The 19153-nt window shown below is 43.1% G+C and overlaps 1 protein-coding gene across 9 annotated transcripts in view; it reads left to right on the top strand.

The window, feature by feature from the left end:
* LOC115194654 (collagen alpha-1(XII) chain) overlaps positions 1-19153 on the top strand; it is a 96746-nt gene that overhangs the window by 34779 nt on the left and 42814 nt on the right. For 5 of the 9 annotated variants that reach the window (XM_029754556.1, XM_029754529.1, XM_029754551.1 and 2 more), the window contains 23 exons: positions 391-523; positions 2198-2343; positions 3109-3238; positions 4255-4391; positions 5547-5676; positions 6283-6422; positions 6598-6730; positions 6861-6881; positions 7468-7607; positions 9851-9980; positions 10189-10328; positions 10564-10693; positions 10942-11084; positions 11685-11814; positions 12197-12339; positions 14458-14587; positions 14975-15114; positions 15315-15438; positions 15552-15694; positions 15825-15954; positions 16335-16477; positions 16578-16707; positions 16878-17017. In XM_029754556.1, the coding sequence (XP_029610416.1) occupies positions 391-523; positions 2198-2343; positions 3109-3238; positions 4255-4391; positions 5547-5676; positions 6283-6422; positions 6598-6730; positions 6861-6881; positions 7468-7607; positions 9851-9980; positions 10189-10328; positions 10564-10693; positions 10942-11084; positions 11685-11814; positions 12197-12339; positions 14458-14587; positions 14975-15114; positions 15315-15438; positions 15552-15694; positions 15825-15954; positions 16335-16477; positions 16578-16707; positions 16878-17017 (3006 nt within the window). Of the gene's footprint in view, positions 1-390; positions 524-2197; positions 2344-3108; positions 3239-4254; positions 4392-5546; positions 5677-6282; positions 6423-6597; positions 6731-6860; positions 6882-7467; positions 7608-9850; positions 9981-10188; positions 10338-10563; positions 10694-10941; positions 11085-11684; positions 11815-12196; positions 12340-14457; positions 14588-14974; positions 15115-15314; positions 15439-15551; positions 15695-15824; positions 15955-16334; positions 16478-16577; positions 16708-16877; positions 17018-19153 lie in introns of all 9 variants that reach the window. The other 4 variants (XM_029754541.1, XM_029754564.1, XM_029754574.1 and 1 more) reach the window with 4 other exon arrangements.

The following is a 19153-nucleotide window of genomic DNA, read 5'->3' on the forward strand; positions in this document are numbered from 1 at the left end:
TCTCCCTCATTTCAAATGCTTGCATTGGACACCGAAAAGCTTCTTCACACAAATAAATCAGATTTCACTTTGAATTTGATGATATGCGCTCCGTTATCTTGGATAGACCTCTGAAATTTTGAAGAGAGAGTATGTGTGCGAGAAGATGTTAGTTTTGTTTTGGGTTTCCTAAATGTGTGCCGTATTAGTTGGAACATTTGCTTTTGACCTGCTGTAATTCCAATATAATCCCATGACGAATTTGAAACTACTGGCCAGACTACGTCACGTAGGGGTGACCTGAGGTTGCTGTTTATTTTCTGCTCAGCTTTTTGGATCATCCTCCTGTTATACTTGGATTTTGAGGTGGGGTTTCCTGCATAACGACCGTGTTCCTTTTGCACTCCTCAGATGATTGTCGATGGGGCGGTCACCACTGTGGTCCTGACCAAGCTGACCCCTCTGACTGAGTATGGGATCAACGTCTTCTCTGTGACCGGAGGGGAGACCAGCGAAGAGCCACTGAAGGGCATCGAAACCACCTGTAAGTGTTGCAGCTGTTCTGCTCCCTCTCCTCTCTGTTTTGTATTCCTCTTCCTCCGTTTCCTTACACAACCTCGTCCCAATTACCCAGAGTAAACCTTGTAATTACTTCCTGGAAAGGTGGCCCGGTTCAGCCAGTCCAATCGCCTTATTTGGAAGTTGAATGACTCAGCAGAGCTTCAATGATACACAGGAAGTGAAATGAGATGAGTTTCACAAAGACGTCTGTCGGGGGGACAGGGATGATTAAAAAGGAACTTTAATGTGGGGATAGCAACGCTACTCCAAGGAGTTCCACTGGTGTGGGAGTGCATTTGTTTCATTACGGTATACGATGCTGAAATTAACTACATCCCCTGCCCTCCATGTTCATTAGGCTGTTTTAAATGGGTTGAACATGGATGGAACTTGTTTGTGTTGCTCTTGGAGGCGTATTAAACAGGGTTGTTTACACCACCAGGGTTATATTGGGTGTATATCTGATTGGTGGCTGTAAAGTGTTAAACAACAAGTTCCCATAAGGTTTCCCATTGGAAAATGCACAAGTGGGGGCTTCTTATGAGGAGAATAACCATTGTTCTCGCATTCTTGGCCTCATTAAAAGTGTCTTAAGAAAACTGACATAATTTCACATGATGGTTAAATATGCTTACCACTTTCATTGTTCTATTTGTACTTAATAGTGGACGTTGTTACTTTTTGAAATGTGTCCCTTTGATTTTCATGGTGGACGTTCTAAGATATTTCTCACTCTCATAAAGCATGGTTATTGTTTTGTCGCCCGCCACTTGGCCACCGCAATAGTAGGGTGAGATCACCACAGTTTTCTTTATTTGTCAGTTTAAGCTAACACATTGATCAGTGGTGGAAAAAGTATTTTATTGTCATACTTGAGTAAAAGTACAGATACCTTAATATAAAATGACTCAAGTAAAAGTCACCCAGTAAAATAAAGTTTAGAAGTATTTCATTTTAAATATACTTAAGTATCAAAAGTAAATGGAATTGCTAAAATATACTTAAGCATCAAAAGTAAAAGTTAAAGTATAAATAATTTCAAATTCCTAATATTAATTTATTACATTTTTATTTACAGATAGCCAGGGGCACATTCCAACACAATTTACAAACGAAGCATTTGTGTTTAGTGAGCCCGCCCGCCAGATCAGAGGCAGTAGGGATGACCAGTTCTCTTGATAAGTGCATGAATTGGACCATTTTCCTGTCAAAATGTCATGAGTACCTTTCAGTTAAAGGGAAAATGTATGGAGTAAAAAGTACATAATTTGTTTAGGAATGTAGATGAAGTAAAAGTTCGCAAAAATATTAGTAAAGTACAGATACTCCCAAAAAACGACTTAAACTGCTCGTCCTTCAAAGTATTTTTACTTAAGTACTTTTCACCTCTGACGTTTGCATCCCAAGTGGCACACTATTAGTGTGGCTCAGCCATAAACACAGAGATGTGGGTGGCTGGGTTGTGTTGTGGATGTCAATAGACTAGAGTTAGGTGGGTAGCTGTGGTTGTAGGTTTTCCAACATTTCCAGACGATGGGCAGGGAATCTGCTCTCCTGATGTTAGGGTGGAGCTTGTTCCACTATTGGGGTGCCAGGATAGAGGAGAGCTTCGACTGGTGGTGACTAACTGTGGGTTTCCTACCTGTTCTCTCCACAGTGCCACTACCCGGGGTGATCAAGTTGACTGTGTACGACGAGACCATGACCACCTTTAAGGTCAAGTGGGAGAAGGCTGAAGGGGCGACAGGCTATATGCTGCTCTACCGTGCCATCAATGCCACTGTGCCCACTGTGGAGAAAGAGGTGAGCAGGAGAACGCACACACACACACACACACACACACACACACACACACACACACACACACACACACACACACACACACACACACACACACACACACACACACACACACACACACACACACACTCACACACACACTCACACCCACACCCACACACACACACACACACACACACATATCCTGGTGGAGGACGCGTTGGATAGGAGCTCCATGTGCATGGTCAGCATATCCACATCCAGTTTATAACTCCTTGAAGCCAAGGCCTCTGCTAGTGGGGCCTTACTCATTCCAGATGGCAATATGATGATCTCTGCACAGAGCAGGAAGTGGACGTTTACAGTGGTGTTCAGGCAAGGCCTACAAAAAACAGACCCGTTGGACCCATAGGGTAATGGGAAGGACTAGCTCATGCTGACCCTCTGCAGATGATTTTTTTCACCAGTGAAGTCATTGAGATGATATTAACCAAACAAAATCTCAACAAATGCTGTATATTTTGAACTGCAGGCTGGCAAGACGTAGTGTACCCTTTAGAGGGATTTCAGTATGGACTGAAGGCAGCAAGGCAGGCATACCTTAGGAGACACACAGTTAGCACTGTGAACCAGGTGTTCAAAAAGTGTCCCTTTGACAAGTCCTGTCTTGTTGTTTTGTTCCCCTTTGTCGTCCTGCCTGCTCTAACACTCTCTCTCTCTCTCTCTCTCTCCCTCCTCTCCTTTTCTCCCTCTCCCCTTCCCCCCTCTCCTGCCTCCCCTGCTGTGCAGGTACGAGTTGGGGCAGATGTGAATGATGTTCAGCTGAAGGAGCTTATCACCGACACAGCGTATACACTCACCCTGTTCGCCCTACATGGAGTGGCAGCCAGCAGCCCCCTCGTAGACCAAGGAGTCACCTGTATGTTCCTCTTATCTCTGTTTCTCTTTATGCCTCTCTCTTTTTCTGTCTCTCTTTCTGTTTCTCTTTATGCCTCTCTCTTTCTCTGTCTCTCTTTCTGTCTCTCTCTTTCTCTGTCTCTCTTTCTGTCTCTCTTTATGCCTTTCTCTTTCTCTGTCTCTCTTTCTGTCTCTCTTTCTGTCTCTCTTTATGCCTCTCTCTTTCTGTCTCTCTCTTTCTCTGTCTCTCTCTTTCTCTGTCTCTCTTTCTGTCTCTCTTTATGCCGCTCTCTTTCTCTGTCTCTCTTTATGCCTCTCTCTTTCTCTGTCTTTCTTTCTGTCTCTCTTTATGCCTCTCTCTTTCTCTGTCTCTCTTTCTGTCTCTCTTTATGCCTCTCTCTTTCTCTGTCTCTCTTTATGCCTCTCTTTCTCTGTCTCTCTTTCTGTCTCTCTTTGTGTCTCTCTCTTTCTCTCTCGTCTCTCTCTCTCTTTTTCTCTCTCTCTTTGTCTCTCTCTCTCTTTTTCTGTCTCTCTCTCTCTCAATTTTAATTTCAATTAAATTTAAGGGGCTTTATTGGCATGGGAAACATATGTCTACATTGCCAAAGCAAGGCAAATAAATAATACACACAAGTTAAATAAACAATCAAAAATGAACCGTAAACATCACACTCACAAAAGTTCCAAAAGAATAAAGACATTTCAAATGTCATATTATGTCTTTTTACAGTGTTGTAACGAAGTGCAAATAGTTAAAGTACAAAAGGGAACATAAACAAACATAAATATGGGTTGTATTTACAATGGTGTTTGTTCTTCACTGGTTGCCCTTGTTGCTGTGATGGCACACTGGTATTTCACCCAATAGATATGGGAGTTTATCAACATCTCTTTCTCCCACCATGACCCTATAGAACTGTGTACTACCTTACAATACAGATGGGTCTAAGACTCACTAACTTTCCCTCCCTTTCCCCCTCTACCACACTCTCTCTTTTCTCCCTCTCTATCCCTTTCTCTGTCATTCCTCTTACCCAGTGCCCTTGCCACCATCGGGTAATCTGAAGATCACTGGTGTCACCCATAGCGCCATGAAGCTCAGATGGGACGCCTCCCCGGGGAAAGTCCTCAAGTACATCGTCACCTACAAGCCAGAGGAAGGAGAGCTCAAAGAGGTAACACTAGCACCACACATTTAAACAGGCTCCAGCCTGTCGCTAACATAGAATTTTCCTTTCAATTTGAATGGTTTTGAAACACAATCTCTAGCTACAGCAATAAATAACATGTATGGTTAAGCCCTATGGGCCCTGGTCAAAAGTAGCACACTATATAGGGAATAGGGTGTCATTTAGGACACACATACTGTCCTCAAGGTTCTACAGTGGTGCCATGAGGTCATGGGAAAAGCGTTAGTGAGGAACTCAACGTTCTCTATGATAGCTTAGCTGTTTAGGGAAGGCCACTGAAGTCTGGGGGTTATAATAGCAGCTCTTTCAGTAGACTGGGATCTTGACTCCATGGGCAGGCCAGCACACGTCGATGTGGGGAAAGAAGCCTACTGGCAGTCAGAGAAGACCCTGTTCCCAGCCACAGACTCAGAGATATATCACTGGCGTCACTCGTCATCATTTCTCACTTACATTTAAGAGACCGCCAAGCTGTGAAGAAAGCTCAAAATTGATGTTGAAGGAGGTGTCTCATTGGACACCCACAAAAGTACCTCCAGAAACGACTGATGGATGAGCTATGGGTCTCCACTGGATACATCCAACCAGATCCTCTCATGGATAACATCTGAAGGCTGCTGTCTCCAAAGTAGCCTCTCTCTGTGGATTTATGTTCTAAGGTCTGCCCTGTCGGTTGCCACAGATTTTTCCTCTACGTTACAATTGGAGAACTATCGCTGCTATGGACACCTTTTTCTTGATTTTTTTTGTCTCGAAGTTTGAAGTGGAAACTGAATTGAAAGAGACATTTATCCGCATTTCTGCTGGAAGCTTTTTTGACTTCAAGGGTTTTTCCTACCATTAAACATCCTCTGGAATGACCAATATAGCCTTAGGACTTTTCTCAGGACACGTACTATTATTCATAAGGCTTTTCTCAAATGATCTGATGACGTTTAGAAATAACAAGGAAAGAAATTGGAGAGAAGAAAGAGGGGGATTTCACTTCGAGAACATTGTATTGGTTAACATCAATGTTCAAAATGGGACAATCAGAGTTTATGTTAATGTTAGTAGTGGTAGTTCACACTAGTTGCTCAGCAGAAATACGGTTGTTCATTGTTTGTTGATCCTATAATCCCAATACCCCTTTTCTGCCAGGTTGAAGTCAATGGTGATGTAACATCCCTGCCTCTTACCAACCTCATCTCTCAATCTGAGTACGACGTTGCTGTCACCCCAGTTTACGCCGAAGGCGTTGGAAACTCGATGCTTGGACAAGCCGTTACAGGTACACAATCGTTTGTGGGATTTATCGTTTGGCTGACGAGCAGTAGATTAGAGATGAGTGTCTGTATGGTGAGAATTGAGTGTGTCTGTATGGTGAGAATTGAGTGTGTCTGTATGGTGAGAATTGAGTGTGTCTGTATGGTGAGAATTGAGTCTGCAGATCCTCCTGGGATTCAGCCTCTCCTCAGTCATTTGTCTTTCTAGATGAAGCCCAAACATGAAGCCACTGTTCCCTGAGGGTGTGTGTGTGTGTGTGTGTGTGTGTGTGTGTGTGTGTGTGTGTGTGTGTGTGTGTGTGTGTGTGTGTGTGTGTGTGAGTCTAGTTAATTGTATATGACCCTACAAAATGTGTGTGTTTGTGTGTCTGCTGTCACTCACTGCATGGGGCCTTCTTCATCATTAATCACAGATGATTTGAGGACATTTTGTTTTCCACACACGCATGCAAAAACCCATTTGTTGACGATTGATCCAAGAAATGGACTCGCAGCGAAAATGTTCCTCACATGGTTTGCAGCCCGTCTGATGAAATGGCTTTGCCTCATCTCTCAGGACTTCCTCATAATAATCACGTCTCCCTCTCGCACGTCTCTGTCCATGTGTACAGATGTCGTTCCTGCCCCGCAGAATCTGAAGTTGTCCGAGGTGACCCAGACCTCGTTCAGGGCCACCTGGGAACACGGGGCCCCTGACGTGGCCCTCTACCGAATTGGCTGGACTAAGAAGGGAGAGAACAACTTCCAATATGTACGTTGATCAAGTGGCTAGCCGACGGTGATTGTTGACTGGACTATCTACTGCTATAGAGCGGACAGGATTGAATGTAGTGGTGAAATGTGACTGTTTATGCTTTCTCTCTCACTCGCTCTCTCTTTCCCTCTCCCTTTCTCACTCCACCCCCCCCCCCCCCTCCCCTCTCCAGTCTATCCTGAACAGTGATGAAACGTCCCATGATCTGGAGAACCTGGACCCGGACACCCTGTATGATGTCACTGTCACGGCCATCTACCCAGACGAGTCGGAGAGCGAGGACCTGATTGGCAGCCAGCGCACATGTAGGTTCACCCTTCTCTTCTTCTCCTCTGTCATCCTCCTATCAATTACATTCACGTTTTCCAGTTAGACCCCAGATGTGGTCCACAGCGTATTGAAATAACCTGTTGTCTTAACGTTCTCTTTTTCCAGTGTTAAAGATGACTACACCTGGTATGTTATTTGAAACGGAGAAGGACATTGTCATTGTAATATTCATGACTATAATTATTATGGTAATGCGAACGATAATGAAAGTGTTGTTGATGGAAAACACACTTAAAAAAAAAAAAATCATCTGCATGTGCATTGATGTGCCTTTAAAGAGCTGCAAATGCAAAAGTGGGAGGACTGACCCGCAGAGACCGGACGTTCCACCACAGACACCTCATTGTCAACCATTTGTCATAATATCATTCCTCATGTCTTTAATGTCAAGCCTCATCATGTCACAATGTCTTCCTTATCAATGTCCCCATCATTGGAAATGCATGTGCCATGTTTAATGGTAACCTTACCGGCTGCTTCACTCTCCATTTGTGGCGCTTATGTGTACTTCATCACCAAATCATGTGTCCTCGTCACCAAATCATGTGTTCCCATCATCTCACCCCCCATCATTACCGTCATTGCTTCATCCAGCTTCATGACCCCCAAGTGATCATTGGGAATTGGTAAAGGCTGTGTCATGTGCCCTACAGCCATTTGATATACATTACCACTGTCTTGGGTCAGTGTATTGATTGTAATGTGTTCCTAGCTCCCACTGGACCTCCGCAGAACTTGCAGGTGTTCAACGCGACCACGGTCACTCTGACAGTGAAGTGGGACCACGCCCCAGGCCCCGTCCAGAACTACAAGATCTCCTTCCAACCTGTGGCAGGAGGCAAAGCTCTCTCAGTAAGTCACACAACCTCCAGTAGTTTCTTGAAAAATGTGAATAATTCTAACTAAGAGTGTATTTTGAGCAACTGATAAGCTTCGGCCGCCCATGATGTCCTGACAACTAAATCCTTTAACTTGATTAATTATGCCTTCTGGGTATGATATCTCTCAGTTAACTATAATTTAGAGTAGGTTGTTCTTACTTTCTGGTCTGTAAGTGAGCGGTGATGTTAGTTGTTATCAGTGTAATTTCTCCAATGTGCCTGAAGTAGTTTAACCCCAATGATGAAACCTGGAAAATCTGTGCATCAGTACTTCTTAAGGCCAACAGATAAACAGCCCAAAACCTTAAAGGGATAGTTCACCCAAATTACAAAATTAAATATTGGTTTCCTTAACCTGTAAGCAATCTATGGACAAGGTATGACAGCAATCCATGCGTTGGTTTAGTTTCCACACTGTTTCCGCACTGTTTCCACATGCTAACGATTGAGCATTTATGGCACAAATCTCATTCAAGTCATCGGACCGATGTTAGTATTTTTTGCACATCATGTTAAAATCATCTATAAGTGACTTTCAACAATACATTTGAGATACTTTTGGATGATTTGGACATGACGTGCAAAAAAGGCTAATATCGCTCCCATGACATCAATGGGATTTCTGCCACAAATGCTACAACGTTAGCATGTGGAAATAGTGCCAGGAAAACTAAACCAAAGAATGGATTGCTGTCATACATTTTCCATAGACTGCTTACAGGGTAACGAAACCAATATGCCATTTTGTAATTCGGCCAAACTATGCCTTTAAAGTCAAAGGGCTAAATCCGTGTGCATAGAAGTACTGAAGCATTTCTGAATTGGTTCATTGTAACATGAAATCCCTTTTCTCTTGGGACCCACTAGTGGTCTCCCCCCCACTGACAAGAGTAGTAAGTAGTAGTCCCGTGTGGCTCAGTTGGCAGAGCATGGCGCTTGCAACGCCAGGTCTTTGGGTTCAATTCCCACAGGGGACCAGAACTAAAATTTATGCACTCACTACTGTAAGCGTAAAATGTAAATGTAGTAACAACAGGCTCTTTTGTCTTCCTGCACATCGTTAGTTTGACATTTGATTATGACATTGTCTTCCTATCCGGTCTGTTTGTGTACTTACTGTATCTGGCAGCCAAGCCCACATTCCTAACTGATAACTTAATTGTGATCAGCGACGGAAATCGCTTGGGAATTCCTTTAGGAACTTTTTTCGGTTGACAATGCGCTAATATGAAAAGAATTTGGTTAGTTAAACATTTTTCTAAGTGTCTCTGAGAAGTTATGACAGGGCACCCCAAACAAGGTGTCAGTTCTCTAAACCGTGATCTCAACATGACACCATGGGACAGAGCTGTTGCATGCATATCTGATCCCATCATAGCACATTATTGGTATTATGGTACTGTATCTCTGTACACTTAAAATAGTATGGAGACATCTTCTGCTGTGGGTGTGAAGACGTGTTGATTTAACATAAGCCATATAAGCCGGGCATAACATTCACACTTGGGTGATATGAGGATCCTCAAGTGCCTTTCTCTGATATGATGGTTTAGTGATGTCAAAGTACAAATGGTGGACGTGTTGCTTAGGCGAGCTGCTAAGTAGACATGTCAGATATAAGCAAATACGATGGAAATTCTATTGCATGTCTTCCCCTCAATGGCTTTAGCGCTTCCTGCTGTCAATAGTTGTTGCTTACTGTAGTGCCCATTAATCGGCATGATGTTGCAACGTAAAAGGCTTCCATAATGTCTAGTGTCCATCAAGACCATTTCGTCTTCCCTTTATATACTACTTGTTGATGAACAGAGTAGTGTGAGAAAGGCAATTGTTTTCTCCTAAGGTGTTTGAATGAGCAACTCTGTTCACACAAATGGCATCAGGTAAATAAATGATTCATGTATTGGTTGATCATAGAGAAACTCAATTGCTGCTTTGATAGAGTTGGAGTTTACATTGGCCACATTTGGATGTCTTCCCCGTGACAGTGTAGAAGAACTCTGCTTGGCCTCAACTGCCGAGGTAGCTAGCCAGTGAGCTTCAGGGCATTTTGTCTCAGAGCCGAGGAAAGCGGCAACCATTGAAACAGTGTTACTTGTCATCCATCTGTCAGCCCTTTATAAGGAATTGCTCTTTTAACTTTGAAGTGAGATGTTCTATCCTCCCAGGGACATAGAAAAGACTCTGACTGTTGACATGTTGTCTCCCAAACAGACCCAGGTAGGAGGGAAGAAGAACAGTGTCATCCTCCAGAAGCTGACGCCTGACACTCCCTACTCTGTCACCGTGGCTGCCATTTACCTCAGCGGAGAGGCCAAAGACATCTCAGGCCGAGGAAAGACCAGTAAGTGGACCTGACGACAGGAACTCTGGAACCATCAGACGTATAAAAAGGCCAGAGAACACCCATAACATTCTCCCAATAGATGTATAATTTTAGAGTACAATCAATAGAGAAGATAGGATTTTGACTTCAGTTCAATCAATAGAATAACAAGAATATACAGTAAAATGTTTGAAACCCCATATTAAAACCATTTGGTTTTATCCAGAGCCACTTGGTGGAGTAAAGAACCTGCAGGTGATCAACCCCACCATGACCACCCTGAACGTGAAATGGGAGGCGGCCGACGGGAAAGTGAAAGAGTACAAAGTCGTCTATGTACCTGCTGCCGGTGGAGATGAGAGCATGGTAGGCATGGTAGGACCGGTAGGAAGTCTCTCAGCTTACAGTTGGCTGACTGTGTAGAAAATACTCCAACAATTCACATCCAAAAATAAGAAATAGCATATCAATGTGTTGTTTGATATTGTTTGTTTTATGAATCACACAATATGGTAAACAACTACAGTATCTTCAGTCAAACAGGGTTGTATAGGCATGTTGGCAGTCGGTAATAGTTGGGTTGTGTTTGTGTAATGTAAAGGAGACTGTGGCTGCCACTTCCACCACCACAATTCTGAAAGGCCTCCTGCCAGACACCCTCTACACCGTTTCACTGGTGCCTGTCTACGAAGTGGGAGATGGACAGAAACAGTCTGAGAACGGAAAGACAAGTAAGACTGGCTGACATCTAAGTCTAAAGATCGTTACAGATCTTCTAAAGATCACTTATTCAGTGATCTTTTCAGGGACTGATAATGGCCTTCTTAAAAGCTGATTTATGGAGTAAATCCATAAATAACCACCAATGCGGAGGATACCTCTACATTGAGTCTGTATTTTAACTTTATACAGACTCCTTGCAATACCAAGTTCAATCAGTATAATGTGATATTATTAAAGCCTTGTTTGGCGTATCCAGGGCCCCTGGGTGGAGTGAAAAATTTGCAGGTGACCAATCCCACCATGACCACCTTGAATGTGAAATGGGAGCCAGCTGATGGAAAAGTCAAAGAGTACAAAGTCCTCTATGTACCTGCTGCTGGTGGAGCTGCTGAGGCCATGGTAGGACGAGTACTGTAGCTGATAGTGTAGAAATGGTTGTTTCCCCATTGCTTGTGTCGTGGAAATTCTTCACAGGGACACTCAAAGTGAAATTTTATGAATAATTGTTTTTGTAAGTTAACTGGAGAGGTTCCAACAAACTTGATGCAACATAGTATACGTCTGTCAGGAGCTCCACAGGGGCTGTCCCGTTAGTTCTCTAATATATTGCTTACACAGACAAGTTATATTTGCATAATTCAGTTTATTCATTATTCGTAATTAATTCATCATTAATGTTTGGTTCATGCATGTGACTGACAAATACTGGTTCATGAATGTGACAGACCAATACCTCAAGGCGTATTCTCTCCAAGCTGAGACCTTGAAACTGAGATATCCTTTTGTTCTCAAAACAAGGTTCTGGGCATACTGCCAAATTGCAGATACTGATAGTGAGGATTCATTCAGTCAGTCACTTGCATGAACACAAAAATTGGTAATTAGAAAAGCACAAACACAACATTTTCCATCACACTTGCCATATAAAACATGTATTGTTGGCATGTTGGTAGTGGGCAGTCGTTAATAATAGTTGGGTTGTGTTTGTTTAATGTAAAGGAGACTGTGGCTGCCACTTCCACCACCACAATTCTGAAAGGCCTCCTGCCAGACACCCTCTACACCGTTTCACTGGTGCCTGTCTACGAAGTGGGAGATGGACAGAAACAGTCTGAGAACGAAAAGACAAGTAAGACTGGCTGACATCTAAGTCTAAAGATCGTTACAGATCTTCTAAAGATCACTTATTCAGTGATCTTTTCAGGGACTGATAATGGCCTTCTTAAAAGCTGATTTATGGAGTAAATCCATAAATAACCAACAATGCGGAGGATAACTCTACATTGAGTCTGTATTCTAACTTTATACAGACTCCTTGCAATACCAAATGTAATCAGTATAATGTTTCAGAGACTGCCTAATGGCCTTAAAACCCATTAGTATCATCAATGGAGAGGATAACTCTTCATTGCTGGATTTTAACTTCATACAAACTTGATAAGATAGTACTTTATTAAGTTCTATCAATCAATATAATGTGATATTATTAAAGCCTTTTTTGGCGTATCCAGGGCCCCTGGGTGGAGTGAGAAACTTGCAGGTCACCAATCCTACCATGACCACCCTGAACGTGAAATGGGAGCCAGCCGATGGGAAAGTCAAAGAATACAAAGTCTTATATGTACCTGCTGCTGGTGGTGGTGCTGAGGCCATGGTAGGTAGGGCTGGGAATTGCCAGGGATCTCACAATATGAAATCACAATACTTAGCTGCCAATAAAATGTGTATTGCAATTCTCACGAGAGAGAATTGAAGAGAGACAAGAGAAAACTAGTTTTGATCAGTCAGGGAAATAAATGTGCTAAACACATGTTGGTTCACTATTTAAAATAAGATAGAAAACAAGCTATAGGATGAAACATACTGGAGTTTAGGAGCAGGTACAGCAGCAAAAACATATATACAGTGCTTTCGGAAAGTATTCAGACAGTTTACTTTTTCCACATTTTGTTACGTTACAGCCTTATTCTAAAATTGATTTTTTTTTTAAAAAACCTCAGCAATCTACACACAATACCCCATAATGACAAAGCGAAAACAGGTTTTTAGACATTTTTGCAAATGTATTAAAAATGTAAAACTGAAATACCTTATTTACGTAAGTATTCAGACCCTTTGCTATGAGACTTGAAATTGAGCTCAATTTACCATTGGAGTCCACCTGTGGTAAATTATATTGATTGGACATGATTTGGAAAGGCACACACCTGTCTATATAAGACACCACAGTTGACAGTGCATGTCAGAGCAAAAACCAAGCCATGAGGTCAAAGGAATTGTCCGTAGAGCACCAAGACAGGATTGTGTCGAGACACAGATCTGGGGAAAGGTACCAAAACATTTCTGCAGCATTGAAGGTCCCCAACAACACAGTGGCCTCCATCATTCTTAAATGGAAGCACCAAGAATCTTCCTAGAGGTGGCCGCCCAGCCAAACTGAGCAATCGGGGAGAAGGGCCTTGGTCAGGGAGGTGACCAAGAACTAATGGTCACTCTGACTGAGCTCTAGAGTTCCTCTGTGGAGATGGGAGACCCTCCCAGAAGGACAACCATCTCTGCAGCACTCCACCAATTAGGCCTTTATGGTAGAGAGTCCAGACGGTAGCAACTCCTCAGTAAAAGGCGCTTGACAGCCCGCTTGGAGTTTGCCAAAAGGCACCTAAAGACTCTCAGACCATGAGAAACAAAATTCTCTGGTCTGATGAAACCAAGATTGAACTCTTTGGTCAGAATGCCAAGTGTCACGTCTGGAGAAAACCTGGTACCATCCCCACAGTGAAGAATGGTGGTGGCAGCATCATGCTGTGGGGATGTTTTTCAGCGGCAGGGACTGGGAGTCAAGTCAGGATTGAGGCAAAGATGAATGGAGCAAAGTACAGAGAGATCCTTATTGAAAGCCTGCTCCAGAGTGCTCAAGAACTCAGACTGGGGCGATGGTTCACCTTCCAACAGGACAACGACCCTAAGCACACAGCTAAGACACTCGCAGGAGTGGCTTCGGGACAAGTCTCTGAATGTCCTTGAGTGGCCCAGCCAGAGCCTGGACTTGAACCCGATCAAACATCTCTGGAGAGAACTGAAAATAGCTGTGCAGCAACGCTCCCCATACAACCTGACAGAGCTTGAGAGGATCTGCAGAGAAGAAAAAGTAGCCACCCTTTGCCTTGATGACAGCTTTGCACATTCTTGGCATTCTCTCAACCAGCTTCATGAGGTAGTCACCTGGAATGCATATCAATTAACAGGTGTGCCATGTTAAAAGTTAATTTGTAGAATTTGTTTCCTTCTTAATGCGTTTGAACCAGTTTTGTTGTGACAAGGTAGCTGTCATCAAGGCAAAGGGTGGCTACTTTGAAGAATCTCAAATATAAAATATATTTTGATTTGTCTAACACTTTTTTGGTTACTACATGATTCCATATGTGTTATTTCATCGTTTTTATATCTTCACCATTATTATTCTACAATGTAGAAAATAGTAAAAATAAAGAAAACCCCTGGAAGGAATGGGTGTCTAAACTTTTGGCCGGTACTGTATTTATATATATATTTTGTAACTTTTTTACAAAACGAGCCAAATGTCAATATAATATCTCCCCCAATTTTTTTTGCGATATATAACTAGCTATTTTTTTCCCCTCATCACTAATTACGACTAGTACTGTAGCTGACAGTGTTGATAGAAATTCTTGCCATATAAAACATGTATTGTTGGCATGTTGGTAGTGGGCAGTCGTTAATAATAGTTGGGTTGTGTTTGTGTAATGTAAAGGAGACTGTAGCTGCCACTTCCACCACCACGATTCTGAAAGGCCTCCTGCCAGACACCCTCTACACCGTTTCACTGGTGCCTGTCTACGAAGTGGGAGATGGACAGAAACAGTCTGAGAACGAAAAGACAAGTAAGACTGGCTGACATCTAAGTGTAAAGATCGTTAAAGATCTTCTAAAGATCACTTATTCAGTGATCTTTTCAGGGACTGATAATGGCCTTCTTAAAAGCGGATTTATGGAGTAAATCCATAAATAACCAACAATGCGGAGGATAACTCTACATTGAGTCTGTATTCTAACTTTATATAGACTCCTTGCAATACCAAATGTAATCAGTATAATGTTTCAGAGACTGCCCAATGGCCTTGAAACCCATTAGTATCATCAATGGAGAGGATAACTCTTCATTGCTGGATTTTAACTACATGCAAACTCCATAAGATATGATGGTACTGTAATAAGTACTATCAATCAGTATCTAGTTATATTATTAAAGCCCTGGTTGGTGTGTCCAGAGCCTCTTGGTGGAGTGAAGAACCTGCAGGTGACCAACCCCACCATGGTCACATTGAGCGTGAAATGGGACGCGGCCGAGGGGAAAGTCAAAGAGTACAAAGTCATCTATGCACCTGCTGCCGGTGGAGCTGAAAGCATGGTAGGACTGGTAACTGACAGTGTAGAAAGTGTGGTTACTTTTAAGGGTATGAGTACTCATAATCCTTATACGCTCCTGTTTGACTGAATATAGTTGCTTGTCATATTTTGTGATTTATACACCGTTTCACCCGATTAGTTATTGTTAAGTTGGGGAGTGGGCAAACGTTAATACTTGTATTGTGTTTGTATAATGTAAAGGAGACTGTGGCTGGAACCAACACAGTCCTGAAGGGCCTCACACCCGACACCATCTACACCGTTTCAGTCGTGCCGGTCTACGAAGTGGGAGATGGCAAGAAGATGTCTGAGAATGGAAAGACAAGTAAGCCTGGCTGACATCGAAAGAGGGATGGAAATAATGATCATTTCAGAGTATCATCAGTAGAAGGTAGCTCTTCATTGCTGGATTTTAACTTTAACTTTGGTGTGTCCAAGGGCCCCTGGGTGGAGTGAAGAACCTGCAGGTGATCAACCCCACAATGACCACCTTGAACGTGCGCTGGGATCCAGCCGATGGGAAAGTCAAGGAGTACAAAGTCTTCTATGTACCTGCTGCTGGTGGAGCTGCTGAGGCCATGGTAGGACGAGTACTGTAGCTGATAGTGTAGAAATGGTTGTTTCCCCTTTGCGTGGCATATAACACATGTATTGTTGGTATGTTGGGATATGTAGAGGTTTATAGTTGGGTTGTGTTTGTGTAATCTTTAGGAAACTGTGGCTGCTACTGCCACAAGCACTGTCTTGAGAGGCCTCCAACCAGACACCCTCTACACCGTCTCACTGGTGCCTGTCTTCACCGAGACAGAGGGCAGAAGGCAGTCTGAGAACGGAAAGACAAGTAAGACTGGCTGACATCCAAGCAATCTTTCGCCGTGTGTGAACCTTGAATGAGACCAATGCACACTTCCACTTTTTCAGAACGCATCAGATGCCAGAGCAAGCATAAATCCCATAAATTGTCATTAGTACCCACTGTATGCTGCATTATTTGTATTCACTTTTTATATTTTCCTTTTACGGTATGGAGGTACGGAGCCTCATTGCTGCCTGAAAGAAAACATTTTCTTTGTCCGGCCATTTCTTTCTTTTTTTGGCAGCAATAAGCTTCTATAAACTGTGAGTTTTCAATGTAAGACGATTATTAATGAGATAAGAGGGTTATAATGGATAAGGCCAGGTTTTCTATAGTTTTGGTTCTAATTTTGTTTTCCTCACCAGGACCGTTGGGGGGAGTGAAGAACCTGAAGGTGACTGAACCCACCATGACCTCTCTGAAGGTGGACTGGGACCCAGCAGACGGAGCCGTGCGACAGTACAAGATCTTCTTCGTCCCTTTGGCTGGCGGAACACCAGAGGAAATGGTGGGTCTCTTTCACCTTATGACCTCATAAATAGCGTTTAGGAAATGAAACTGTGATAAAGCATTTAATCTGCAATCACTTTTTCTCTTCGTGTAAATAGGAGCAAGTACCTGGAAGCACCACCGCCATTGTCCTGAGAAACCTCAAGCCTGACACACCTTACACAATATCAGTGTTGCCTATCTACCCTGCCAGGGAGGGGAAACGCCAGTCGGAGAATGGAAAGACACGTGAGTAGCAACATCAAATTAACTGGTAGCCTATACAGCCTATTTTGCAAACTGATTTGGGAACATTGGAAATATAAACTGAGAAACATGAAATATGGTTTACTTGATTTTCTCCAATAACCACAGAATCATAATGCCACACTTAAAGTCATGTTATTTTCTATTCCCAGTGCCTTTGGGTGGAGTGACCAATCTGCAGATCACCAACCCTACCCACACCACCCTAACCACCAGCTGGGACGCAGCTGACGGCAATGTGCAGGGCTACAAAATCATCTACACTCCCGTCGCAGGAGGCCTTGAGATCATTGTGAGTATTCTACTGTACTCCGAACCACACTGCCTACCTCCATAAGCCTATAACTCATCACTGATACGGTGATGTTACATTTGTTGACAGTGTAATTCCCCTGAGCTCAGCCTAACACAATGGTTTCCAATCCTGTGGGAGGGAAGAATCCAACTTCGTTGCACGGCATACTTTGTGGAGTGGGCATTTCGTCAGCCCGGCATGAGGAGTAGTGTTGAGGAGTTAGCATTGAGGACCTAGCGTTAGCAGTTAGCCTGCTGTGTTAAGCATGACGAGAGGCAGCAGCAGAGTAGTAACGCCGTTGAAGCCTAGCGGGGATGGAGTTCAGGCTGAGTAGGAGCTAACAGAGTGTGAACAGCTCTGTGATCACAACTCTAATGCAATGGACTTTTTGGTTTGGTCGGCTTATATGGAACAAGATCCCATAAAGCAGGTATTACCAAACTGGGGTATGCGTATTTTTAACCATATAGTGTTAATAACAACACAATGTCAAATACAGGTAGCCTAGTGAAATAATTAACATCCAATTACATTAACTGTTACTCTCTCACGGGAATTCCACTAACGGTCCGTATGTAGCCAAACATAGCTGCTGCTCATTCCGTTTGTTCGAAAATTGATTAATGGTTAAAAAAAAGTAAGGCCCTAGATTATACTACCAGCAGTACTACACCTGCACCTGTCGACGACACAAGTTGTTCTGCTTCCACGAGCACATCCAATGCTAGCATCAGTAATTCTACATTTGTTGTTAGCCCAGCTAGCATGGACACTGACAGTTGTGAATCTGATGCAGCCGAAGAGCTACTGCCCCTTTATCCGGGAAAGCACCGAACAACAGACAGGGACGTTGGACCATCGAAGAGGCGCAAATATGATGAGAACTACATTGATTTGGGGTTCACTTATATGGGGAGTAGTGCCTTTCCTCAGCCACAGTGTGTTGTATGTGCAAAAGTTCTATCTCACAACTCGATGAAACAGACATTTAGAAACAAAACGTGCCAATTTGAAAATTAAGCCACAGGAGTTTTTTGAGGGAGAATAAAGACGACTTTTGAGTAGTAAGATATGTATAAAAGCAACAGATAACATTAATAAGAAGGGTCTAGAAACTTCTTATATGGTGAGCCACCGAGTGGCTAGGACAGGCAAGCCCCATACTATTGTGGAGGACTTCCTTCTTCCTGCTGCTGCAGATATGGCTGGGACAATGCTTGGGGAAAAGGCCATAAAAACTATACACACAATGACTTCATCAAACAACACTGTTTCACGACACATCAGTGGCATGGCAAGAGATGTTTTGAAACAATTACTGCTTCGCATACATGCCAGTGAATTCTATGCGTTACAGCTGGATGAGTCAACAGATGTGGCGGGCCTGGCACAGCTCCTGGTATATGTCTGTTACGTTTATGGGGGGTCAATTAAGGAAGACATCCTCTTCTGCAAACCACTGGAAACCAGAACAACAGGAGAGGATATTTTTAAAGTACTGGAAAGCTTTGTGACATCAAATGGACTTGGTGGTCAAGATGTGTTGGTATCTGTACTGATGGCACAAAAGCCATGACAGGGAGACATAGTGGAGTGGTAACGCGCGTGCAAGCAGTTTCTCCCGACGCTACTTGGGTACACTGCAGCATCCACCGAGAGGCTCTTGCTGCCAAGGGAATGCCTGACAGCTTGAAAGACGTTTTGGACAATACAGTGAAAAAAGTTAACTTTGTTAAAGCAAGGCCCCTGAACTCTCGTGTATTTTCTGCATTATGCAATGATATGGGCAGCGACCATGTAACGCTTTTACAACATACACAAGTGCGCTGGTTATCAAGGTGCAAAGTATTGACATGTTTTTTTTTTATTGAGAGACGAGCTTAAAGTTTTCTTTACTGACCATAATTTTCACTTGTCCGACCGCTTGCATGATGACGAGCTTCTCACATGACTGGCCTATCTGGGTGATGTTTTTTCTCACCTGAATCATCTGAATCTAGGATTACAGGGACCCTCCGCAACTATATTCAATGTGCGGGACAAAATTGAGGCTATGATTAAGAAGTTGGAGCTCTTCTCTGTCTGCATTGACAAGGACAACACACAGGTCTTTCCATCATTGTATGATTTTTT

The sequence above is a fragment of the Salmo trutta genome, chromosome 1 (assembly GCF_901001165.1).
Source record: "Salmo trutta chromosome 1, fSalTru1.1, whole genome shotgun sequence".
Classification (NCBI taxonomy): Eukaryota; Metazoa; Chordata; class Actinopteri; order Salmoniformes; family Salmonidae; genus Salmo; species Salmo trutta.